Below are 27200 nucleotides of genomic sequence, written 5' to 3'. Positions count from 1 at the left end.
AACATTATGCAGGGATGAATGTGAACTGGTATGAGAAAAGTTTCTTAAGCTGAGTACAAAAATAACTCTTTGTGAGACGGTGCTGATCAGTATTTTTTTAAACATGTGTTGGAAGACTGCCTCAGGCACACAGACAAAATCAAATATTTCTGAGGACAATCTAAGGAGGATGGGGTGAATTGTTCATTTTTGGTCAAAATACTCGTGTTGAAGTAGGGAAATGCCATTCTTGACATTTTAGAGACAGAGTTGAATGCAAGAGGGAAACAAAGAGTTAAAAGCCATTACCTATCTAGTATATAGACAGCTGCTTGGTGAAAAGGAAAGTGATGTGCTCCATCGCATAAATGTAATAGAGAGATGACTGAAAAGCATGGCTGAGACACATCCGGTGTCAATACCCTGCAGTATGTGAAATGCACCACAGATACAGAGCAGAACGGGACGTCATGTAAATGATGTTTTCCTGACAAACATGCTAGTCAAAGAGACCATTGTTTTGGTAAAAACAAAAAACACTTAATTACAGTACGTTGGCCGCTGTGGGTATTTAATCTGGAACCAGTCACTTCCTTCATAGTCTACCTACTTGGCCAGCGATCAGCAAGCATGACTCAGACATTAGGCTGTGTCACAGTGGCGTGAATACTAATGTGTAACCATGCAGCCAGAATTATGAAAACAACAAATACATTTTCAATTAAATTCAATGTGTCTGTCTATATGTGTGCTGCACGCACATGGGTTTAGGCAGATGGTAGACGGACAGCAATTTCTGCACGATAAAAACAAAACACACATATGTTGCTATGGAAATGCCATATTGTTTACAAAAAATTGAGTATAATTTAACAAAATATTTTGTATCTATTATTTTCTATAATTATTCCAGTAATGCACGTTGTTGTAAAATGCAGCTTTCTCTTAATATCCCATTGCAAACTCAAAATTAATGTGAAATTCCCTCTGAAACATAAGGTCAATCATTCATTTCCAACATTGCAGTGAATGAAGAACTGCTCTTGGAGCATCTCTAGCATTTCTTGTGCTATCTTGCTTGGATTTAAAGCTCTGATCATATATTTTGTGGTGTTGTTGCACCAGTATTATTAGCTCCTCTTCATCCAGATCGCTCATGTTTTCTCCCTGGGTCAGGAAGCTACCATCCAGTTGTCAATTCCATCGTGGGGCATGACAAAAGGTTAAAATATTTTAACTTTGGATGGCAATGCAGTCTACTTTTACCGCTGTCGGTCTCACCTAATTTTACTGTCCTGCTCCAGTCCACTAAAATGTTATCCGTTTTGACGTGTACCATCTGCCTGAATCCATCCAAAGCCTGTTCACCAGTCACATGGCTGGAGTTTCTTTTTCAATCACAGACAAGCTGTAAGCTAGCTTGATATCATCCCAGACAGACAGTCATTCTACGTAAGCAGGGAACTATGCTTTCAGAGGTTTGTTATTTCCAACAGAGGAACGGGAAAAAAGACAGAAAACCGAAATCATTGTCCTCAGCCCTTGTACTGTTGATGCAGTGAGGCCTGTAAGTGCAGTTTCAGCTCAGAGGCCAATAAAGCTGTACAATGAAAACAGATTTTTAAGGGAAGGATTTCCTCAAATTGCTATTTCCCAATGGCGCTGCATGATAAATCATGTTTACCGATGGTCAATTACCATATCAAGGGATATTACTAGCTGAAGTGTAGTTGTGTGGAATGAATAGGAGAGGAAAATGTTCAGAGGTTCACATAAAGGTCTCTTCCATTAAGGATCAGTGAGTTATAAAAGACTGGCAGGATTATAGGTAGTGATTTCTGTTGCAGATTTTCTGTGTACTGATGGAAATGTGTCAAAAGCAAAAGTAATCCGAGCACAATGACTGCCTTGGCTTTCATGAAAACGTTCATGGTTAATAACCCTGCTTTTGAAATTATAGATAACAGACTGAGTGGAACGTCAATTCCTCATAGTGATTATGAAGTGTGGGTCTGACACCAGGTAATCATCTGTGTCCTTAACCAAAATCATGACACAAGACGCCACAGCTTTGTGGGCTTTATAATCCTTGTGTGCTCTGCCTTAAGATGCCCACATCCACCTTAAAAATGCTTTGAGATTATCACTGACAGAGATCTCAACATCACCAGGGGGCTACATGTGCATTTTTATCTTAACTCGTATTGATCACACATGAACCTTTACTGTTTGCATGTCATCCATCACCTACAACAGAACAAAAAAAGGCATTAAGTTAAATGGCTCTTTAGTGAAGAGCTGGGATCCTTAGAAAACGGCAAAGGCTCCCAATTGGATGACGCATTTCATTTGGTTTAAGTATTGATAAGGCAGGGCTGTGACTTTGAGGTGATTGATTTCGGTTTGCAGAAAAGGTCATGTTTAATGACTTGCAAGCGCTTCATGCCAGCCTTGATCCATTCCAATATTAGGCAACTAAATATCCGACAGAACACTGCTTAATCAAAGTGAAAAAGGATTTAATTAGAGCTTTTTTACTAAAGACACATCAGTGTCCTCACACTACAGCATTTGTGAGCTGTAGACAGATCGCTTTCAGGACAAGACAAGTATTTGACAATCATGACGCTATCACCTGTTACCAATGAATCTGTGGAACATCCCACAGGTAAAAAGATGTTTTTGGAGAATTCCACAACTTTCCCAGTCTGTTATTTGTTTGAAACATGTTGCTGCATCAAATTCAGAATAAGCATATTTACAAAAAAAAAAAGAAGTTGATGATGAAAAATCTTAACTATATTGTCTTTGTACTGTTCTCAATGGAGTATATGTCACAAAATATTAGCAAATATTCACATTCTGTTTCATTTCTGTTTCACACAACGCCCCCAAAATTTTTGGAATTGGGGTTGTAAGCACAGTAACAAGCTCCACCAAGTGCTGACCCCATTGGCATGCTCTCAAGCTCAATGGTCCCTGGCTTGTTCCTGCATGTTGCACTCAAAAAGCAATTCTGTGGTGAAAAACAGTCAGCCTTGCTTGTGATGCAACGGCAGAGAAAAAAAAGCAGAAAAATAATAGAGAAAATACACCAGAAAGACAAATGCATTTTGCTGTCTGACACCCAGCTAAATGCTAAATGACACCCATTTCATATCAATCAGAGACTCTTGCTCTAACTTCACTCTAATTCCCATTGTGCAATTTTAGTTCAAATAAGGACAGACGAGCAGCTCAAGCAGAAGAGTTTTTCCTGAGTCTGAATGTAGGGCAAAATAATGAATTCACCAAAACAAGAACAAAAGCAAAAACACTGAGCTTATTTTCTCAGAAGAGCCTTTTCAACTTTCCTTTTCTGCCAATTAAAATTGTTACTTAAATACAGTTACTTTATTATCAATGTACTGTATTTAATTCAGTAAGTTTAATGTGGTTTTTACAGCCAAAATTGATATTAAAAAAGGGGAAAATGATGATGTACAAGTTACTATACAAATGCTATGTATTTATTGAACACCTATTATAAAAAAAAAAATCTACACGCTGCTGTGTCTCATGAATGCAGAACCTTGAGTTACTGTATGACGTATACGTGTGCTAATGATGGCAGGAGGACATCAGTGAAAGCTCTTGAGCTGTTACCCGCCAAAGAAAGCAGAGAAAAGTTGATGTGATAACCTTTCTTCAGGGACCACTTCAGTCCTGTTGTGCACACAGGGTGCAGAGGTACTTAAGGAGACTCTCATTTCACTTTCCTATTAACTGCCAGTTCCCTCGTCTCTGTCCTCCGCCCTCAAGTATATTGATTCGTCACAAGAGTGGGTCTCAGAGTGGGCTAAGATTGCTTAGGTTTGGATTCTTTTTGGACTGTTTGGAATTGAGTCTGTTGTTGAAAGGGAGTGTTAAGTGTCCTTGTTTGTGATGTGAGGCATGTCATCAAAATAGGTTTTACAACAGAGAAGAATTGGCTATCCAATATGAGCACTGTACTGCTGAGTTCAGGTGACAAGCCTTTCAGAGTCTAGACCAGCTCAGATACAGTTTATACTCCACCGACAAAAGATCAGAAATGAAACCATCCAGCAACCTGAAGGTCCAGTCACATTCATCTGCAAGCCTTTACGAAATATGTTCAATGACGTACGAACTACTCGCAGGGTGAACTACTGTAGAGAGTGAGCAAGCTGCTCATATGCTAGCTGAGCAGTTAGCTTCTTTCCACTCTCTGTGTACAGTGCCATTTACAAAGCTCTGTTCTCAGGACTGCACATCATTTAGTTCAGTAAAGAACTTCATTAAAGAGATTTAAAAAACTCAGAGCTAACAAGTTAACTAATTGCTTGTTATCTGACAGTTAGCAAACTCGCTAGCTCGGCTGTCAACGGGAAAGTAAGTTTGCAGAGTTAAAACATATTTGAACCATCGACTCCGTTGTCACAACTGCTGGCAAACTATTCCTCTTCAGTGGAGCAGTTAATCCTCCGACACAGGAGGTTAAACAAAAACAGATGGTGCAACATGGCTACAACAATTCTTTCTACATTTTGGACTCTGGCTCTCTTTTCCCTCAAAGGTCCTAAATATTAACACAGCTTGCTTTTGGTCAAATTCTATTGAAATGCATTGATTTTCCAGCAAGATTTCGACATATTAAAATATGTTTTGATCAGGCCTTCCTGCTTAGTAATTCTGTTGGTTTAGCAAATGTGTCAACTCCATCCACCATCCTGATATCAACAGCAATTTTATGCTTGTTAAGATCGACCATTTCTGTACAGCCGAGGTTGTGATTAACTCTAAGAAACAATACAGCATGTACCTGCTACAGCTCGAGAGCAGTTTTTTTCCCCCAGTCTTAGTGGGTCGTCAGAGTCACACGCAGATATCACAGACTTTCCATCATACCATTGCTCTATTTATAAGCCTCCCCATACACCAGTTCTACTCTCCAGGGAGGTCATTAATTTGCCTCACTGTCAGTGGTATGCCCCACAAAAAGTCCATCAAAACTTGCAGGCTGCTTATCTATATGGCTACATTTGCCACACTAGAAATTATAGCTGTGTGAATTCTCATTTGAAAGAAGTTGTTTAATTACCGTGTCATAACAAATGCTGTAAGAAGGCCCAAAGACAGATGACCCTCTTATTTTTTTTGTTTGTGTTTTAATTTCAGACAAAATCAAATTATCCCACAACGGTGATATAACATTTTAGATCTGACTGCTCTGAAAAATAGGACAAAGCCAACTTATTTTTGTGGTAGCTATAGTCCAGTGCCAAGCAAAAGCTCTGAAGGACAATCTCCTTGATGTTGCCCAAACACTCCACAGTGTTGATCCTCCTTCAATATTCTTCATTATTTTCCTTCAATTCAAGTGTACAGTGATAAGATGTGAGGGACAGAACAAGGCGGAGGACCAGATGTTGTCCAGTGCAGATAAAGTGGTCTCTAGATAAATGTAATACTATCTGTGACTCTGATAACCTCGAGTTGCTCCGTGTGCGGCTGCTCACTCCCTGCTCTTGCCTAGCATTTATCAGTGGACTTCAATAGTGGGTTGACCCCTTGACCTGCGTGAGCTTATGTGGTGCTTTTCATTCCAGGCATAGCACCATGGTGGCTGTGAAAGGTGTTTAATGAACTGTCTTGTAAGGAGAAGGTTGTGCTTACCCATCAGCCCTCATCCCTCCTCCCTGTTTCTGCATCACTTTCTTATTTACAGCCATATCTCAGCTGCTTTTTGCTGAGCTAGGGCGTTTTCCCTGAATTGGAAAGCCCCGGAGGTGTGAATAGTTCATCTGTAGAAAGATGCATCATTTGTTGGGATTTGCATGATACAGGGGAGACTGTGAAGAACACAAAAAGAATTTCAGTAGCAGCAGTAGAAGCAGACAGCAGTGATACCTGATAGCTGTATTTAATCCATCTGATTTTATACTTGAAATCTGTCAATGCCCAGCATGAATCACAGATAAAGGAAATGCTTTGTTGATGTTGAAAGCTGAACTGGATGAATATGACATAACATCCTAAAAATATTTTGACTGACTGCAGTTGCATCTGTTGGTCTATAACAGCAGTCACTGGTCAATGGTTCTTTGTTGGAAGCCGCTGGGAGTGTGTTAGATCCGTTCATTGTTGATTTGTTCAATATTGATCAGTCTGCGCATGAATAGGAGTGTTAAAATAGAGAAAAGGGTTTTCATATGCACATTGCTATTCCTAATTTTCTTTTCCACAGTTAATGATTTTTTTTAGTTCCCCACAGAGGCTGATTCTCTGCTGTCAGCTGTCTTGATTTTAGAACTAATCATCAGATTTCTGAGTTTGCTTTGTGCAGAGAACCACTGTAATGCATACAGAGGAACAAATGCACCAGCGTCTTTGTAGTTCAGGCAAAAAGCACATAGAAGCACCACTTGTTTTGTCTTGAGGTAAAGCAATTAGTTTCACTACAATTTACTGGGATGGACTGCAAATTACTGGTAATCATTTTTATCAAGCATAAAAGTTACTGTAATTTACATGTCCTATTATGTGTACTTGAGTATTCTGCAAGTCAAGAGACCATATAGGTTTCATAAGACACTCAGTGGAAAATAAACAAGATTGTTTCTATATTTTCTCAATTCAAAATAGCCCCAGTGGCATGTTTCATTTTTGCTGTACAAGATAGCCTTTGATTAGACAATTGTCTGTTACTTGCATCTCATACCTGAACTTGGAAGAAACAGAACTGCTAGCTGCCTGGGGACACTGAATGAAAGGCTTGTCACCTGCTCTGATCTGTAATAAGAGGTACTCACATCAACTAAACTTCTATTTTTTTTTTGTCCAGGGGGAGTGATGTATTTCCTCCCTGAATTTGTGTAGCATAACATTTCAATAGCACTGTAGTGTAGTGTAGTGCTAAAAGAAACATCCTGTATACCTGTTATATATGGCAAGGACTTGGTTCGTGTCATGGTCCTAATATCAGTAAACAGCAGACGTGGAAAATAGCACATCACCAAACTCAACCCTCATCCTTGACTCTGTTTATTCTCCAATTTTTCTTTTCATCTATTATCTGAATGCAGGGTCTAAAGGTTGACGTTGCATGATGTTCAGATTGTACTGACTGGAAGAATTACTAATTGAAATGTTGTAGCTGACACTTGTCCTTGCATGCTGATTTACAGACAGAAATGTTTCAGTAAATGCGATAATGGATGGTTTGGGATGTTCTCTCAGGGCAGTGATGTTGGCTAACCATACTGCAACAGTAGACACTGCTTCTGTTCAGGAGCAACCACCAAAGAGCCATCGAAAAGCATCAAAGAATTTGATCTAATCACCATATTCCCCAAAGATTCTACGAAGATCAAAGATAATATGAGAGACACAGATCTTATGAAAGATGGAGAGCGAGCTGATGAACACCAGGATGGTGGTTTGTTCTCCACTGGAGCTGCAAAGGGCTGTGGATGTAATAGGCAGCGGTCAGGTCTGAAACACTTAAATCAAGTAAATGACCATTTCTAGCTGATAGTTGGACGGCTATTTTTGGCAGAAAAAGCTCTGTTCTTTGAAGGAACTCTAAAAGAATCTGAGCAGCAACGTGGACCCTGCTGGGAGAACTGATCCCATTCTTCATGAACACATATGTACATGAGCATTAAACCTTACTTAAAGCAACAATACCAAAAAGTTTTCACACCAGAAGGCCGTCTGGTATCACTAGAAGCCATATCAAAAATTGGACAATACTGTACATCATGATCTACGTCCAATGCCAGATGTTGCAGGAAGTGTGAATTTTGAAAAACTTGGCCCTAGACAAATAAACAATGACAAAAAACAACAGAAATCCAATGTCAGAGAAGGTAGGGCTCTGCAAAATTGTCCAAGATCAACATTCTTGTCTGGCGACAGAGTTGCGCGTCTTAATGGCTGCGCTCTACGGTAAAAGTCAGCTGGCAGCCGAGCCGCTGAAGAATGAACCGCTGATGGTGAAGCGTGAATGAAACAGCTAATGAAGGCCTGAACAAACACTCTGCTGCACAGTGAAGCAGAGTTCTGCTGAAAGGCTCATTTAAGTCTCTGTGAGATGCAGGTGGTTCACATTTATCTTCTGCAATGTGACAAACTCTCAGCTGCCAGTTTTTTAGGTACACTTTGCTTAAACTAATGTAGTCTAATACAACAGTCCTGCAATACATCATACCTTCATGAAGGTTAGAATACATACTGTTGCAATATAATACTGTGAAACTGTTTTAGAGGTGTTGATTCAACTTAATGATCATTTTGGAGGCTTCACCATGTGCATATATGCTCTTTTCTGAGGAAAAGAGAAACACATATGGAGGCAGAGTGTGTGACACTGCTTTCCTACTTCCCAGTTTGTTCCTCCTGCATTCATCTGTTTGCCATCTGTGAAGGAATCCTGTTTCATTCCTTATACGAGAGCTGAGTTACACCTGATTACAAAAAATAAGTTATGATGCTGTGTAAAACATAAATAAAACAGGAAGCAATCCATTTTGACATATAATCAACTGAAAACAATACAAAGACAATATATGTGCTTATTCTGAATTTGATGGAGGAACACATTTCAAACAAGTCGGCTCCAAAAACACCTGTTTGGAACATTCCACAGGTAAACAGGTTGATTGGTAACAGGTGACAGTATCAAGATTGGGTATGAAAGGGGCATCCTGGAAGGGCTCAGTTGGTAACCAGAGATTATTTGCAAATGACTGCATTCGTTTTATTTCTGTTTTACACAGAGTCCCAACTTATACAATCAGGGTTGTAAATGTAGACGAGGGAAGGGCAAGAAAAGCAGAAAACATCATACATATATAATAGCTACTTTATTGTAAAGCAGCTCTGGGCTCCTTGCTGAACATTTAGGTAAGGATCACGGACACACAGTGAACACCACTGCTAATTTTTTCAGAAAAGTACTAGGACCACTGTGTTCAGATGCCTTTCAAGTGCTGCACATTCCTTTAATATCTTCCACACTTCAACAAGCCATAATCCCTGTGGGGATATATTCAAACTAAACAGACAACAAAGTGACCCACAGTGTCTGGAAACATGTACACTTAACCGATGCACCGAGCAGCCACGCAGCCTCCCTTGAACAAACTCCCAAATTGCAAAAGGTTTTAGGTTACTGCAGTGCAAAACAAACACAATTAATATGATGCTTAAAGGGGCAGGAAGTCGCCTGGAGTAAGTGTTCCTACATTTAAGGAACTAAATTAGATCAAAACTAGGTTGTTTGTTCTTTTACAGATTTAAAAGTTGCAGCATAAGGCCTGTAGTCTATATCAATCTTTGATGAGATCAACACTGAATATATTACAGCGCCTCTCCCCGTCTCTTATATTTGACCCCAGCACTGCCTAATCCTGCAGCTGGAAGTCTGTGGTGAAGGATTTTGTCTTAAAATGTCGACAGTAAATAATAGAAACACCTTACATGCATCCACTGATGGGAATAATTAAGCCTACGCCCGATCCTGTTTTGGTTTTCAAGGGTTTTCTGTTGGGGTTTACATTTCCCTGCTGACAGCGTTTCATTAAGAGATTCTTGAGCTTGGCTTGCTGGTTGATAGAAGTGAGCTCCAATTGCTGCTCTTCGCATCAACAACACCACTTCACGTTACACCCTGGATTCAATTTTGCTTGGCTTTTTGTCTTTGTGGACAAAACAAGCGGGCACCAGTGGTTTCTCTGACCTCTATTTGTCTTTAGTTCCCGAAATGAGCCATTCGGACTCCTCCAGATTCCTTTTTGCTCTACAGAAATGGCTCCCTGACACATTTTACCCGTTTACCCAGTTATGAAGGTGAAATAACTGGCTGATCAAAGCATGCTGGGAAGCTTAATGAATAGAACACGCTCTTAGACAAGCAAATATTTTAACCAATATAAATACTTCCATTGACCATTAGTGAGGTACAGAAGACACAGGAGTTTATTATTAAATAATCTGTGCATACCTGACCAGTGGGGAAGTAGGGAAGATGGGAAAATCTGCTAAATCTGAATCCAACTCTGCTGGATCTGTATTGTAACAAAGAGGCAGCCAAGATGTTGCAAATGGACTGAATGTAAGTTTATTTAAGGTTCTACATCTATTGAAAATTTTATAGCTGTAAGAGCACTTGACTCCACGGTCTTCGTGGGTCCCCTCCCCAGGGTGTGTGTTCCCTACCCAAACCACACAGATTCCCCTCGCCTCGCCTGGTAGTTTCCCACCGTGTGCATGAAAAATGAGGAGCAGGAGAATGCGACATCATGTGCGGATTAACGCCCACTCACAGAGCCAGTTATTTTGAGCAACTGCTATGATGGTGAATGTCAAAGACAAAAAAAAAAACATGCTCGCATACTGACTTTCTCTGTATGGATTCAGTATTATTCCGTCACACGTCACTTTCAGGAGGATTAAAGCCAAAAGTCCAGCGGTGAATGGGATCATTTCAATTTTTAGCGTTCGCATTTACAGCATTTGAACACTGTAATACTGCACACTGAATACAATGGATTGTGTTTTGTTGTCTATTAAAGATGTCCTGGTGTATTCTTTGAGGCACAGCTATGGTTGTGTGTAGCAGCTCATTAAACACGACATACAGTAATGTATAAAAATACAGTATATACGAAGCATCTTAGGGATATTTACATATAAAGAGCAGCAGAGTGTTATTTGTGTTTAAAATACTTTTCCATATGGCTGTATATACCTCAATGAGCCATTCTTAAGAGTTTCCACATAAACTTTCAAGGTTGAGCGGCTTGAAAGTTAATGGCACCTTACCTTAATATCCACTGAATAAAATGTTTCTCTTCGAGGCTCCTTTGAAGCACAGCCTTTATTAATTGACATCTCATCTTTCACACTAAAACAGATAAGTTAACACAGTCTCTCTATCTCTCCCATCTGGCTTCGCCTCATCTCGGTCTTGATTCCTGAAGCAGAAAAACTGGTGGTGAGAGACAGGAGGAGGGAGAAATGGAGGAAAGACTTGGGACATGCTCTCTGTAAATGGCGCTGCTGATTTAAATACACGTTTGGAAGTGGCTCCCTGCAGTCCACCTGCTGGGAATACTTATCTGAGTTCCCAATCACTTTAGATTGTGATGTCTTTACCTATTCGAGATAAGACGAATGTTGTCATTTTTCTACATATAAGGCTGAATTCTGAATTATTCATGGAGTCCATCTTTTCATATTAACAGATGGTATCAGTGGGAAAAAATATCATGGAGAGTATTTTGCTGCGCTGTCTGCCACAGTGTATATTACTAGGGCCCCCAAAGTTAAAAAAATTCAGATTCTACGTACAAAGGCTGTAAAACATGAAAACCAATAAGGAGATTAGATATTTTTTTCTCTTTTGAATCATCTGTGAAGCATTAACATCCATACAGTTGAGCTCAGGATATTTCACCAAAAGACTCGACAAGTGTCTCGACAAAAGGACTCGCCCAACGTGCAACAGTTTTACATAAGCCGTACAATGCAACAGCTTCTACGACACTAACCACATCCTGTGCATTAAGAAATCTTAATATTTGCGGGCAGGAAAACGGAAATTGTCTTTTTATATTGTTTCAGTAAAAGAAATTCTTATAAATACTGAATGGATCTCAATATTGGAAAGTTGGCTATTAAGACTACGGGTTACTGATATGAAGAAAAAACATCATTTTTCTTGCAGTCCGGCTGTATTACAAAACAGATTTCCAGCTACCTTACCATCACAGAAATATAATAATGCTGAATAAATTTCCCCTTATTATGCAGCAGGAAATGGAACTGGTTAAATAAGCCCTATTTGAAATAAAGTAATGTAAATGAGCCCATTTGAATATGTAGGAGGCACATTTCTTTATTTCTAACATGATATTTCCCATCAGGTTAGGCTGTAAGCTCAGGAAAATGTGATTTGTTGCAAACTCATTATTTTTAATTAGCTCCGTCCTCTCAGTCCATTATCACCAGTTTTACCGATAACAGAGCTGTCTGTCAACAAATGTTTGCGCCTGCTGATAATGTTTATGGCGACTGCCAACAAACTAGAGGCCCAAATACAAAAGCTTTAATGAACTGGCTTCGGCAGGATTTCTTTAAGGTCATAAATCAGTGATACAGAAGAATGAATCAGCCATATAATTATACAAAGGAGCTGTGAACTGGCCCAGAGGAGGAAAAACAAAGTCCCTGCTGCAGCGTCATTGGTTCAATCCCCAACTGCCTCTGGTGTGGCTCCATCAAACAAAACTGGCAGAGCTCATTGATGTGAAGCACTGCCATAAATTTAATGTAAAATTCTTCAAGGGTTTATGGTTTATATGCAGGAACAACAGGCACCCCAATATACTGCTTTGGATGGTTTGTGGACGGCTGACCTTGTGGTGTTTAAGTTACTTTTAAGATTAGCCTAGATCGATGAATAAAGTATGAACCTGACAGCGTGCAAGACTCATTCAGAGTCTTCCCGGGAAATATTAAATCCATTCATATCCCAAGGTGCTGCAGAGAACTTCCCTCTTCCCTTCATTGATGTCTTTTTTTTTAACCAGTGCAGCAGAAAATGTCTGTTGCCAAGGGAGAGGAGACAGAGGAGGGCAGCAGGGATGCTGAATACGAAAGAGATATCCATTGTGTTAACTGCAAATACATCCAGACATTTCATTATATTTCACATTTATTAATCGTCTGTTGTGAATCTCACAGAGCTCTAGTGCAGGAGTGTGGCTTCCAATAGCTTAGTCATAACTGATAGAACATGAATGAGTTGAGATGGATAGTAGGGGATTGTTATTTTGATCATGCATTCAACTTTTTTGTATGTTTTTAAATGCTTATTCTGCACAAGTGGAAGGAGCATCAGTCAACTTCCTCTCAAATGTTGTGGTTAACAAGTGCATTATGGTTCATGCGGTGCTCCATTAATCACAGATGTCATTTAGTTCAAATCTCACAACATTTTCAACCTTTCCTTGAGATCATTTGCATGTGTAACGCAAGTAATAATTAAATTTGTAATGAGATAATTAATCACAGTTGCCACTGCCCAAATTAATGATTGCCAAAGCTTAACAAATAGAATAACAAGCCCGTGCAGGAACAGTGCAGAGTGGCTTTCAGCATAGGGGATGGACAATAAATGCCAGGGCCCATCAAATATTTAATTCAGATGCAACATTTCTTTGTTTTGTTTAGTTTTTGCCCGGCCAAAGCATGAAAAATGAGATACCCATTGATGACAAACAGTTGAAAATGAAATGGAACAGCCCACCCCTGCAAGAACGGGAAATAAATTCTTATTTGGTATTGCCTGTCTGTTCTCTTATGCCAGAGATACAAAGATTTAAGCAAACTGTAACAATGCAGAAAAGGCTGCTGGCTACGCTTTCGCACTGCGTTTGGTGTGTGTGTGTGTGTGTGTGTGTGTGTGTGTGTGTGTGTGTGTGTGTGTATGTGTGTGCGTGTGTGAGAGACTGTACAATTGAATAAACACTGACAAAAACAAGTTGTGTGGACTGGTTGGTACATCCAGGGCTAACACAACTGCAAAACTTATAAATCAGGTCTTGGAACCCTGAAGTGGAGGAGACTTGGGGATTTTTGGTGCCAGAAAGCAAAGTAATGGGTGAAACTGCTGTTAGGTACGGCGGAAAATAAAGTGGAGCTTGCCCAACATCCCCCGACTGATCAATTAAGTTCTAACATTCAAACATGTAAATGTATTGTTCTCCATAAAAACAAATGAAGGAACACCAAAAGGCCAACATATTTCATTTGTTCTGCTAATGGATAAGCTTCATTTAACAATCGAGACATTTCCAACAACTCTGTGTTATGTTTTTAAATTCACGTGTCAAAGCTAAAGCCACTTTTCATTCTACCTCTGAGGCGCATTTGCTTGTAAAACTCCATATATAACTGCAGAGACAGCCGATGAGAGGCCACCAGCTGCATCAAAACACTGATTCAGATTTGTTTACATCACAAACATGAGTTCCTCCCACTTTTTTTCATATTGAGGTGCACACTCAGGAGGACACATGAGCTGCCGCTTCATTATCTGAAGCCTACAAATGAACCACAGCAGAAATTTGTCCTTTCTAATGTGAAATAATGCTTTAAATTGCAGCCAAGATTAATAAGTAGCAGCTGGTGATGTGATAAAAGCGATAAATGTTGAGCAAAAAGTATAAAAAAAATAGTGCTTTCTACTTCTCATGTTAATGTCATTGTCTCTGAAAGATCTCTGCTGAATCCCACAGAGTTCAGTTTGACAGGAGGTTCATCAGTCTTGATAAATAAGAATCTTATTTAACGTGCAGCATGCATAAACATCTGCCACCACCCGAGCCATGTAAACATGACTGTCACACTTATGGATCTACGCAGCAGAAGTGCCAAGGAGAGGGAAGCAGGGAGTCGTCGAGAGGTAGCACATTATTTTTAGTGTTTCTTGGTTTATTTATGAAATATGGAACGATGCTGCCACCGTGATTGGCTTCTATTGCATGTTTTTTTCTTTGCTTGTTTGGGGAGGAAATGTGGTTTGCGTCGGCACAGCAGCAGAGATGTAGGACGCTGTGAAGTATTTGGACACTGTTTGGTGAATCCTGCCTCTGTTCTGTGTGTGTCTGTGTCTTATGTTCTGAGACTGAGAGACTTTACTGCAAAAAAAAAAAAAACGACCTAAAAGTGGACTGTGAATGCAGCATGCTTATGTGATAAGCAAGCTCTGGGATGGATTTTAAAGTAGACTATGGAGAAATGTTTCTGCTTGACATGCATGCAAACAGATATGTTTGTAGTTTTAAAATATTTGTATTTGCATTTATAGTGCAGCAGGTGTTAAGAGCAAATACCTGCGTTTATGTATCTGAAGCTGTGTCCAAAATCACTCCCTCATTCACTCAGTATTTTACTCTACAGTGAGCAGAAAATGGAGCTTTCGGACGCCACTGACTCATCAGTTTGCATCAGCACTGACAGGTGTAGTTTTGCATGACATGCCACAGACATTTTTACTTATCTTACTAATTTTTAAACACCAAAAAATTGGTGCAGGGTAAATATAGTGCACGAGGTAGCAAATAGGGAGGGATGTCTGACACAGCTTAATTCTCATAGACACATACTTTCATGCACACAAAACATCCCCATTTTTCAAGCGCATCGCTGTCAAACTGTCAAGCTGTCAGTGGCTGGGAGCGGTGCCAAAGTGTTTTAACACAGCTCTTAATGTCTCCGTTTTGCTTCCATCCATTGAGAACAATAAACGCATTTGTTGACAGTAATGTCTGACATATTCTGTCTGTCTGGGGCTTAAGAGTCTCCTGAATCTATACAGAATTGCACTTTAGTAAGAACACAGAATTTGAGGGATCTTCACTGCTGATGTTGTGCTGCTAGCCAGCTAACCCTGCTGACTGCAGGGGAGGGTCGTCTTGCTTGCAGTTACCTTTTTCCAAAGCTCCGGAGGTATCAGGGAGAAAAATAAAAATGATTTTGTGCCTTTTGATTGAATCATTTGTGCTATCAAATTACTAATTTGAGCTCCCAATTTAATAATTCATGCTGTTGAATTATACATTTGTGCTCTCAATTTAATTTAAATTGTCTCTGAACAACCCAGCCACTCCTTCATGAAAAACAAACAGTAGCTGTGTAGGTTAACCAGACGTCTTCTGCACACTGCGGCTTTTTCCACATCCAGCTGAGACAAAATCTGCCGTCTTCAGCTGGCGGAGGCGCGCACACACAGTCTCCAAACGACGAAACACCTTTCTTGTACTTTGGGATTAGCCTCTTTCACTTTGTTCTCCAAGTTCACAGAATCTGCAATGTGTTAATAAATCTTAACTCTCATGTTTACATGTCATTGAGTAATCCGAGTGGCTTTATTTGGACGGTGATATTAAATCGAGAGCGCGGACCTCCGGGGCTCCGGATCGTTCTGTTGATTGGACTTATTATTTTTAGCTTGGCGCGCTGGCTGCCCTGAACCCAATTAAAGTGTGGTTTAAGCAGGATGTGTAAAAGAGCAAAGCAGAATGGATGAACTGCTAGAAAGGGGCTAAACACATAGTTAATAGAGTGACTAAGCATGAATGTTTAAATTACTATTTTTACAAATTTCTGAATCGAGCATTTGCTCGGTGCTTTTCAGGGCTGTGATTGAAACAGTGTAGCGAGATGGTAATCTGTCACTGCGAGATGTAATCCAGTCATAATCAGTGATTACATCTTGGACAGTTCATGGCCAGCATGTACTAAAGCCGGCACATTATTGATCGGTAATTACATTACAGTAACCCAGTTGCTGGCTGTAAATTGCATTCATTCCTTATCTGACACACCGTAACAGTGTTGATATGACAATTTCAAAGAGCAGACATGCACAGAGATGGACGGAGGCTTGCATGTCATAAGTGGTTCCTACTGTACTGTTGGAATGGCACAGTTCAGTGAAAATGGGGTGAAGGCATCCCAATCCCTTCTTAGAGATAAAACTGAACACTATGGAGGACATGTGGGTGGTCAAAGACAATACTGCCCTATGAAAGCGGTTCTCAAGAGGCTACTCATCTATTGTAGTAAAAATATGAAAGAGTAGTAAACAGTGAATGTTGGAAAGCATAAATTTAGTGATACCGTGCAGAGAAGCGGATGAGAGCTCGATCGTTGGCCTGAGCAGCTGCGTGGAGTTTGCATTGTTCACTTTAATCTCACCCTATTGATCTCAGTAACAATGGTTTGAAAGATCTCCGTGAGCTTTATGACTCAGCAGATTCGTTCTGCAGTTAGTCACAGTGTCAAGCCGAGCTGTAGGGAAAGCAACTTTTTCTTACTTAGCAGAAGTTAGGTGTCTTAATGACAAGAATACTGAAACTGTTGAGCAGCTGAATATAAAAAAAAAAGCACATAAAAAATCTCTGGAACACAGTTTGATCAATCAGTATGCCAGGAAGAGCATTGTTTAACTAAATCCACACTACAGGGATTCACTGGCTGGAGGCTTCACCTTGGACAACATCCAGCATTATATTCAGCTGCTTCTTAATTGAATGGTGAAGCCTACAGTGTGTGCCTGAAGGTGCTGGTGAGTGTCAGCCATTTGGCTCTCTGGTGCTCCTGTGAGAGGAAACACGGTTTTCCATTTGCCTCTAACTGAACTTGAAAACCAGGTGTAAGACCGTTCTGTAAATTAGAAGCTACAGCACCATTATTGGGGTTACTTCTAGAGTTTCCCTCAGGATCCCGACAGGCGAAAGGGGGGAAGGTGGAACTGACCGCTGGCTAACTCCCGTCCCTCTTACTTAATGTTGCACTGTGGCACGTTTAACCTTGAAATTTATAGTGATGTTTGAAACAATGGGTCTTTAATTTCACACAGAAGTAAACAAAAGTTAGCTTCTCATTTGTAAGGACTGCTGGTTTTGTCAGCCTACAGCTCTGTTCTGGGATGCACCCTCCACCCAGTGGAGGTGTTGGAGAAAGGAGGATGATGGCTAATCATCCCTGATGGAGAAGATGTCCCACCCCTTGCAGGACACTCTGATAGCACTCAGCAGCTCCGTCAGCGATGGGCTGCTTCACTCGTGGTGTGTGAAGGAGATTTCTCCTGGTGATTTTTTAATGTCTTCAGTTACTTAATTGTAAACCCAAAAAGGCCTCGAATATGTATGTAACGGCTACATACTGTATATGTAGTACAAACTTTCTCAACCTAAACAAGTAGCGGGAAAGTGCAGCTATTTGCTCTAAACTCTGATACTGCAGCAGCTTGAGACATGGATGAGGTGTTTCCAATCTAACCTGCAACCTGCTAACAATGCGATTAGCTACTGATTCTTTGAAAGTAACTCTTGGTTACAACTAACATGTTTACCGAGCATGCTAATCATGCATCATATGTCAGAGCAGGCAAACACACTGTTTAATCAACTCTGCACAATTTTCTTTCTCCTTAGTTTTTTTGATTTTGGAAATACAAATGCGCGCATACACACAAACGCAAACTAAGACAAGACCCTCCAAAGTCTTGCAAAAACAAGAATCAATCCCAATGCAGTGCCATGCACACCTCTTGAACATATAGAGAAATCCAAAGCTTCACAGGCCTGCTGTGCCCAGTTAGAGTTGCTAAGCTATGATTGGACAACCTCTGCTCAGGGGAGGCGTTTAGTGATCCGTCGTCCTCATCTGATGATGAAAGTCACACGCCACAATCACCACACTTGTGTTTTATGCCTCAATTGTTGTTTTAGCTCATAATAATTTTATATGAATTATCAACGTGGCGCACACCAACAGCCGTCCTGCGTAAGTGTCAGTCCTACGCGTGAGTTTAGTTCCTGCAAAACTTTTTCTTTTGGTTTTCATAGATTAAATATATACTAACTTATTTGCAGGAAGCATTTACTGAAACATTTCCAAAGCCTGACGGAAGCTTTTGATTTTCCCCCCAGCTTCACAGTACAGATGTATAATATTTCTGTACAGTTCTAATGAGCATCATTACTCCTGCATTGATGCAGTGCCAAATGAGCTCATTGAATTTTTAAAAAGGCACAGTTATTTAAAGCAAGTGATTTGAACATTAAATCTGCATCAAAAATCTGCTTGAGACTCACATCACAGCAATTAAGCATATTTCCCAAGCCCATTAGCAATTAAATGGATAGTTCTGGGGTGAGAGGGTTCAGATTAAAGCAGTTCTACAAACCTGGGGCGGGGGGGGACAATGTATTTGTATACTCTGTAAGAAGTGTTAGGGTCACAAAGAGCTCACATGAGAGGCCAGGAAGCTCAGCTGCTTTAGCCTCAGCCTGAACAGATGGTAAGTGCACACAGCATCACTAAAATGAAGCCATGAGGACGTTTTTGAACAAGCTCCGAAGATATCTGGTTGTGAGTATACTGAGCCATCCTGCAGGTTTCAAACATCATCAAATACTCCCTCCTTGCTTGCATATGGCGCATTCCCTTTTCACAACCCGTCATGCCTTTATTTTTCCTCTCAATCCCTCTTTCTTTTGATTCTCCAGAGGGAGATCAGAGGAGGCCTTTGCTGAGGAATTTAATTTCTTGAGTCAATTCTAAGAAGTGACTGTGTTCTATTAGAGGAAGCACACTGCTCAGGACTATCGCTGTAGTCCAGTGAGCAAGAAATCTCGCCAACACAAACATGATAAGCTCTGCCTGTCCCGGTTCTTGACAGAATGCTGAAATTGTGTGATTGTTACAGCGGTGAAAATCCCTCAGGTGAAAAATACAACACAGGGTAGCTTCACTGCAGCTCCCACTTATTTGGCAGACACAGGACTAGACATGTCACAGCAGTTCCACGATACATGATGCTGAAAAATTAAAAACCAGAAAACAGAGAGAGGTTTAAAAGGAGGGGAAAACACTCACTTTGATACTGTATATAGCATTACATGATTGCGCTGACAAACAACACATTTTTCCATCAAATTTTCAACTACTAAGCCCCGTCTGTATTGTTTTCTGGTATCTCATCAACACTACTTCATCAGCCACACGCATTTTTATACATGTGTTATCACCTACTATTTTATTCTGTACTGCCCTTACTTTGCAAAATTAACAATTATAGGCACATCTATCCCTCTGACACAGAAATTGAGGAGTGAATTGAAGGTGCTAATGGCTTTAAGGCTAATTTTCACCGTGCTGCTATGTGCTAAAACATTGAAATAATCTAAAACGAGACATCACTAACACCTTCCAAACACCTTTGCACGACACTTTAATTTCACTCTGCCAGATCCCGCCTTGTGACGTCAAAGCAGTGTGAAAAGAAAAAAGTAAAGCAGATTCACGCTTTTACTGCTTCCAAGAGGAAAACGCAGATGGAAAGTTCTGCCCACTATCAAGGCATAAAGTGAGCAAACTTGGGGGTCAGGTGTACCCTAGCCTGTTGTTAGCACCAGGTGTTAAATCAACAAGTCAGCTGACTGCTGCTAGTCCGCAGGGTGCAGGCTAAACACATGCCAGAGATGCTGTCAAGGTCTGTGTCTCTAAGTGCATCCCAGAGGAACACGTGCATGAAGCATGTCGGCCTCCAACATCAATTTCATTCAGTGCTCACAGTTCATGAAGCAGTGCAATTTGCACTAGCAATTCTACCTCAAAACAAGACAGGCAACACAAAAATGCTGTGTGGACATGGCACAGAGTGATGGCCTGGGACACGTGGAAGCCGTCAGTCCAGGGAGCTGACATGCAACATCCACGCGGTCCATTAGCGCACACACAGATTTCCCTTTTCTGCCTTTCGTCTTCTTTGAAAGGGAATCGCATTAACAAGGCTGCTTTTGACTGGCATGTTTGTCGTATCACAAGTCATTACCTACAAAGCCAAACCTCCACTGAAGCACAGCTCTAAAATATAATGGTAACATGAGTACATCTTTTACATCCATTCATTACAAGTTGTGCACTCAGTGCCCCTTGCTCTGGCTTTACGCAGTGGATCCTTGTGTCGAAAAGAAAAGTCAGTGTTGAGTTACACGAGGAGCTCTGAGGTCATGGGTACAGATTGAACAGCTGCGCTCCCAACACAGGCTACAGCGACAAGCAGGGAGCACAGTAGTAGCGGGATCAGTGCAGTGCTACAGCTGACTCCATCAAAGGCCTCCGCTGTGTGAAGAGAGGGAGAGAGAAAAGGACGACCACCTCCACAGCCCGCCTGTCTGCAGTTAGTGGAGCAAATGTTGGTCAAATAGGGCTGTTGGTGGGTAAAGTATGCTTTGATGTAGCATTGTTGGATTTAAGTGCTGTGATTAGGTAGACAGGTAACTGTTTTTTCCTCCAAAACATCTAATTTAAATTTTCAAATTCAGAGAAATAAAAGGCAGAAATATGAAGTCACACATCTGCTAAGCTGTAAGACAATGCTCAGGTTTCAGTGTTCGGTGTCATATAGAGCTTATCCCTCCATCCACACATCCCATCCATCTCCACAGGGATGCTCAGAGGTGACAGTATTTGTCAAAATCCCCAGAGCGACACTGTGGTGCCATCACAAATGGTATTTGGAAAGGATGAGCAACACTTCATTCACGTGTCAGTCATCAGATGAAAAGGCACAGTCAAAGTCGAGCATTTTCCTCTCCTTTTGATCTTGTGGGGGGAAAAAAAAAATGTGTCACTGTGATTCAAATTTCATTGACAGAATTCAGAAAAACACATAACTTAAAGCATAGGGGGGTACTGGAAGTGGCTAACAGAAAATAATCCTTTATTAATCCCGCAGTGGGGAAATTTGCTGCATTACAGCAGCAAAGGCGAAGGCAAAAGGCAAAGTGCAACAGTATGCAGTATCAGCAAGAAGAGCAGGATATGATAAATAAGTAAATGATATAGTAAGTAAAACCGACTGGTAGAATTCACATTAGTGCACATAGGAAATATTGATATTGCCCAGCTTAGGATGCACTGATATCGCACATGGGTGAATTTGTCAGTGTGGATGTGTGTGGTGTACTGGGAGCAGTGATGATTGTGAAGACTGACAGCAGCAGGAAGGACCTGCGATATCTCTCCTTAACATCGCTCCTCCTTTCTTCCATCACCTCCACCGGGTTGAGGGGGCATCCCAGCACAGAGCTGGCCTTCCTCATCGGTCTGTTAAATCTCCTCCGGTCAGCATGCCACTGCCCCAGCAGTCCACTCCATAGAAGATAGCTGGTGCTACCACAGCGTCAAAAAAGGTCCTCAGCGGTTCCTCCTGCATCCGGAAAGACCTGAGTCTCCTCAGCAGATACACTCTGCTCTGGCCTTCCTTATATAGTGCATTTGAATTGTCAGTCCAGTCTGTTTTATCACTCAGGTGACCTGTGGAAGTCCACCACCAGCTCTTTAGTTTTCCCTGCATTGATCTGGAGGCAGTTCCACTGGCACCCATCTTACACATTCCTGGGTCAGTTCTCTGTCGTCCCCATCTCTGAGGAAGCCAATGACTGCAGAGTCGTCAGAGAACTGTCACCGAGCATTTCTGAGATGGAAAGTTTCTTCGCATAATTGCTAAAACTAAGCAATATTCCCAATCAGTGTTTCATGTCTTTTATCTGTCAACACAGTTTCTTTTCTTAAAGGCAGGAGTGGCTTAAGGACAAGCAGCCTGCTTTAATACCAGGCTGGTTCACGCGCACTGAAAGATGTTCACCCACTGACTTATACGCAGTCAAAGTCTATTCTGGTGTTAAGCAGCTGCCACTCTGCCGTCTCCTGCCTGAATTCATCAACCGTGGGAAATCGGCACAAAAAAATTGCATCAGCATTAAAAAGTGTGTCCATATTTGAAGTTAAACCATGAAACACATTATTGAATGTCATAAAATCTGGTCAGTTAGCTTCCTAACTGTGCGGCACAGAAGCCATAGGAAGATCACAGAAGCTATGACAGCCATAAATCTGAAACAAGTTGAGCAAGCAAAAGTTGAGATTACATAGCAACTAAGAGTTTCCCGCTGGAGGCAGCTTCTGAAAGACTTCTGTTGTGAAACTAAGAACAGGGGGAGCTAAACCTTTTATAACAGCAGCATGCGAAGACAAGCACAACTCTGAAAAATGCACTCGCCATCTATTGCATCCTTACATCCCACAGTAACACTTCACATTAAGGCGCACGGTATCATCATTCACAAGCTGCTTATTAGCATGCAATTAGCAACATATAGGCTCTTTATTAGTCATCATAAAGCACTACAACTAATTAATGGTGAGCGTTACCCATCTTACAATTACCTAGCTTATCTCCCATCTTGTCAAATTATCCCTCAACATTAAATGGTATTTGGTTACTTTTATTCAAACTCCAAGCTCCAAGTAACTCAATATATATAACTCCAATTAAACAATAATCACTTTGTTAATCAACTCTTGCTTATATGTTTTTCACCACAAAATGTGAATCCGTGGACAGATTAGTGCTGCCGGTGTGGAAACTCCTTCTCAGAAAATATCGTGGCTAAGCCTGTGATCATCAGGGCTGTTACAGCATCAACGAGGCAACAGTAGAGGATGAATAACAACCGGGGTGCGGCTGAGATTTCAGCAGATGTTAAGGCGTCATATTATAATCATGTTTTTGTACATGAAACTGTAAGGAACCTTCCCACAGCTCAGATAATTGATTTACACAAAGCATATTATTCACAGCGTCTCACCACACCTCTCGCTCTCCCCCCCTTCCTCTCTCACAGATCCCTCAGGTGAGCTACGCCTCCACGGCTCCGGAGCTGAGCGATAACACCCGCTACGACTTCTTCTCCCGGGTGGTGCCACCCGACACCTACCAGGCCCAGGCCATGGTGGACATTGTCAAAGCCATGCGCTGGAACTATGTCTCCACTGTAGCGTCTGAGGGAAACTATGGAGAAAGTGGCGTTGATGCGTTCATTCAAAAGTCTCGAGAGGACGGTGAGTCTTTCTCCACACACTCCTACAAGCACCCCAGAGTTTATTTCGACTGAGGGGAAAGTGCTTCTCGCTCTGTGAATCTCATTTTATGAACCACTGAAAGCGTTTCTCTGTGATTGGACAAGCGATTCAGACTCTCAAATATGTATTTTTTTAAATAACACCCACTAAGTAAACTTACTCAGTAAACAAATCTATTCATTTAGAGACTGAGTGGTCCACTTCATTATGCTCACTGCTACATTTGATTTAACTTGAGAGTTGTTATTTAGACAGCAGTGTGATTTGTTTGTTGCTAAAGGATCCTGTGCTCGTTTGTTGGAATGTAAACCTCCACTTACATTTGATGAACTTAATATGTAAGCTGCAGCAGGTCGTGGAAACTATCCAGCAACCTGAAAAACACTGCTGCCTATGCTGCATTAGTTCGATCTAATTACCTGGAAGACAGTCATACCACCATATTAATGGCACATAACTGAATATATACATAAAATACTGACACGTACAGGCTACGGGCCGGGTCAGTCAAACATTTAAAACAGTGCAATAATTTGAAAGGATTCACTGAAATCAGAGGCTTCACATGTGAAAGACTGAGTCAAGCAACGGGAAACTGTCTGATCAGTGCTGACCTTTGTCAGGACAATAACACCGGTCAAACAGGAGTGCAGTCCTAAAGCCCTGTGTGCCAGGAGCTCATCCTGAGGTAGACAGCTTCTGCTGCTAAGGCACCATAAAGACAGCTTGACAGGACTCAAAGCTCTGAAGGTCTCTTTAATTTTGCAATGATAACAGAATTTTAAAACTTTAATACTATTATCAAATAAATCAACACCAACAAAAAAGTCCAAGGTGCCCAAAATAGGATCATTTTACATAAAAGGTCACAGCACATTTGTAATAATGAATTATTTTCCTATTCTTTTGTTTTTTCTACCTTGTAGGCCTGCACATTCTTTGTGTTGTTATTATTTTATTGTAGGTTTAAATATCATTTTCACTCGACCACACTACCAGGTGAGCTGCCTGGGCACACCAATCAAACGCATAATTACCAGAGATCATATTATTTTAAACACATGGGATCTAAAAAACACAGAGATAGCATTACTTTTGACAATATTATACTCATTTTCAGGTTCATACTTTTTTTCTGGGTGCCTACTAGACAATGTTTCATGCTTTACTGTGCAACAGCACGCATTGTGTTTCTCATGCTGCCCATTGCTGCAGCACCTTTATTCACTGTCTATGTGAAACGCTCCCTTTTATTTAGTGCCTGCCTCTTTAAAGCACCCCCTCCCAAAACCCCAGTTTGCTCTGGTTGGTCAGCACTCAGAGGCCTGAGCTGGCACCTCCCACGGTGTTTTTGGAACCACAGCCATGCTGGGGGCATGGCCGAGGATGGTGACTGTATAGCTGTGACATCTCAACCTCACAGAAGTCCTGAAGGCTCGTTTAAAGGGACAGATTCTGAATATGATCTGTGCGCATTTGTCGGTGCTGAGCATTTTGATACTTTCACAGTATCTATACAGCACGTTAGAAAAGATATATAACATGGGCCCTTTAACCGTTTGACAGTGTTCGGAGAGATGTTAAATGTTTACCACAACTTTGCTCTTTATAAAACAGACACTGTTGGTTGCTGAAACCTGAATACTGAAATCTGACTTTGCACTACGCTCCAACCTCTCACTCCAGGGAGTACTTGTCTCTGCAACACAAGTGCAAACAGTAGATGCAATTGAAGGGAGCTGAATTTGATTTTCAGATATCGACAAGCAGTGACAGTGTGAAAGTGAGGCTGCAGCACAAGCCTGGAGCAACATAAGGAGCTGGCATTGTACAGTGTTGGGAATACAGTCATTCTGGCACAGGAAGCTGCAGGCACACGCTCAGTCTGACCCCTGACCCTTTCTGAAGCAGGATGTAATCACGACCGACATGTCCAGTACTCTCTGTGCCACGGCGTCCCTTTCTTTCTTGCCAGCTCTAAGCTGCTGCCCATCACCATTCGTCCTGGAGAAGCGCAGCAGATTACTCGTGCAGAGCCCTCCAGTCTGCCCTGCTCTGCTGCCTACTTGCCTAACAGTCCATGCAATGGGGATTGAAAACCCCAACATGACAATTCCAGTATGATTTGAGGTTTTTTTTTTCTTTTTGGAAAACATTCTTTCTTCATTTTTTCCCCCTAATTTTAACGATACTGGTGTTTAATGCTAATTAAGGCTTAACCCTGCATATGAATTTAAAGAGTTTGGTATGAGCTTCAGTTCTTTAGAATTCCCAAACTCCCATAAAAAGAACAGACATGAAGAGGAGAAGAGCTCTGGGTATTCGATGGTAGCAATGGCCTCTACAGTCATGTAGAGGTTGAAATCCTTTAAATGGGTGGGTGGAAAGTGACTCTCCAATGAATCCCCTAAAATCTGGTATTTAACTTTTTTTAAAGTCAAAATCCAAAGTCTGACATGTTTAGTTGAGCGTGATTTTTTTAATGGTTTAATGTTTGCTTTATGGGAATAGCTTACAGTTTCATACATATCTGTGAGAGCTGTAACAATTGGTGGCTGTAATGCACTAGAAAAAGCCTGCAATGTTAAAAACATCAAAATAAGCCTTTTGTTAGCTAGGAAAGGTATTCAAAAACATACTTGAGATGGTTGTAAGTATACGATGAATTCTGGTGATACACAAATGTGAACATAACCCGTTTTTATTGACAATGGAAGCTCACCGCAGTCAACAGTCAGTTCACACCTGCTGCACATGGATGTCTCTCAATCTGCTGCCTTCTGATGCTCAAAATGTCACACTGAGCCAGGTGAAGAATCCCTAAAGGCACCTCCAGTTCACTTCCATCCACACTCAGCACAGCCTTCATTAAATCAAGCCCTAAAAGAGTCATGAATGCTTAAAGCCCTGCATACTTCTCCTTATTCCACCTGCTGTCTCCAGCTACAGAGATGTGATCCTTTCTAAGGGATTTCATTTCGGATGCCATTTCACAGTTCAGCGTGCTTCCTGAGGTCACACATGAATTAGAAATTAGAAAGACTAAAGGGGTGTCAAGACAAAGATAAAGTACAAGGACAGGAGGCTTCCAGTTTTGAACGTCTCAACACAGAAGGTCAAACACACGTCTTTAAGGACATCTGATGTGGTTCTAAAAGCTGTGTACTACTGTGTTTGTTCAGGAAATGAGGGGCACAACAGAGGAAAGACTTTAATGTTCTGGACAAACTCTCTGAAATTCCATTGTCACTTAACCGCCTCACAATAAAAGACAGCATGTCAGCCAAAATCTGTCAACCACGCAGGCAAAATCATTGTTTAGAGACAAACACTGCACTCTTTTCACTGCCTTTCAGTTGTAAACAGGAATTTAGACAAGTATCTGTCAAGTCAGCCCGTCTCCACTTCTTTAAGTCAGACAACTATGAGCGATTTTTTTTTTCTAAACATTCACAAACGTCCGTTTTTTTCTGAATGCTGAAGCATTGTTTGATTCCCACGTGCTCGCCTCCAATTCAGGCTTTGATTGATTATACGAGGGAGACACAGAGGACAAGCAGGCAGCTCTGTCAAAATCAAAGCCACAGGTATTTGGCTGCTAAATGGGTTCTGCAGTTGTCTGCTCACATAATAAAACAGCCAGATCAGAACTGGCCAAATGTTCTATCTCATTAACCAGCCAAAGGCCATACTGAGCAGCAGTCTCACCC

At 41.1% G+C, this 27200-nt stretch overlaps 1 protein-coding gene across 2 annotated transcripts in view; it reads left to right on the top strand.

Moving 5' to 3' along the window:
* Positions 1-27200, top strand: part of LOC143327431 (metabotropic glutamate receptor 4-like) — a 177547-nt gene that overhangs the window by 93805 nt on the left and 56542 nt on the right. For both annotated transcript variants that reach the window (XM_076741749.1, XM_076741750.1), the window contains exon 3: positions 23253-23469. In XM_076741749.1, coding sequence (XP_076597864.1) covers positions 23253-23469 — 217 coding nt within the window. The remainder of the gene's footprint in view (positions 1-23252; positions 23470-27200) is intronic.

Source organism: Chaetodon auriga, chromosome 10, assembly GCF_051107435.1.
Source record: "Chaetodon auriga isolate fChaAug3 chromosome 10, fChaAug3.hap1, whole genome shotgun sequence".
Classification (NCBI taxonomy): Eukaryota; Metazoa; Chordata; class Actinopteri; order Chaetodontiformes; family Chaetodontidae; genus Chaetodon; species Chaetodon auriga.
This window is presented reverse-complemented; position numbering and strand designations above follow the sequence as displayed.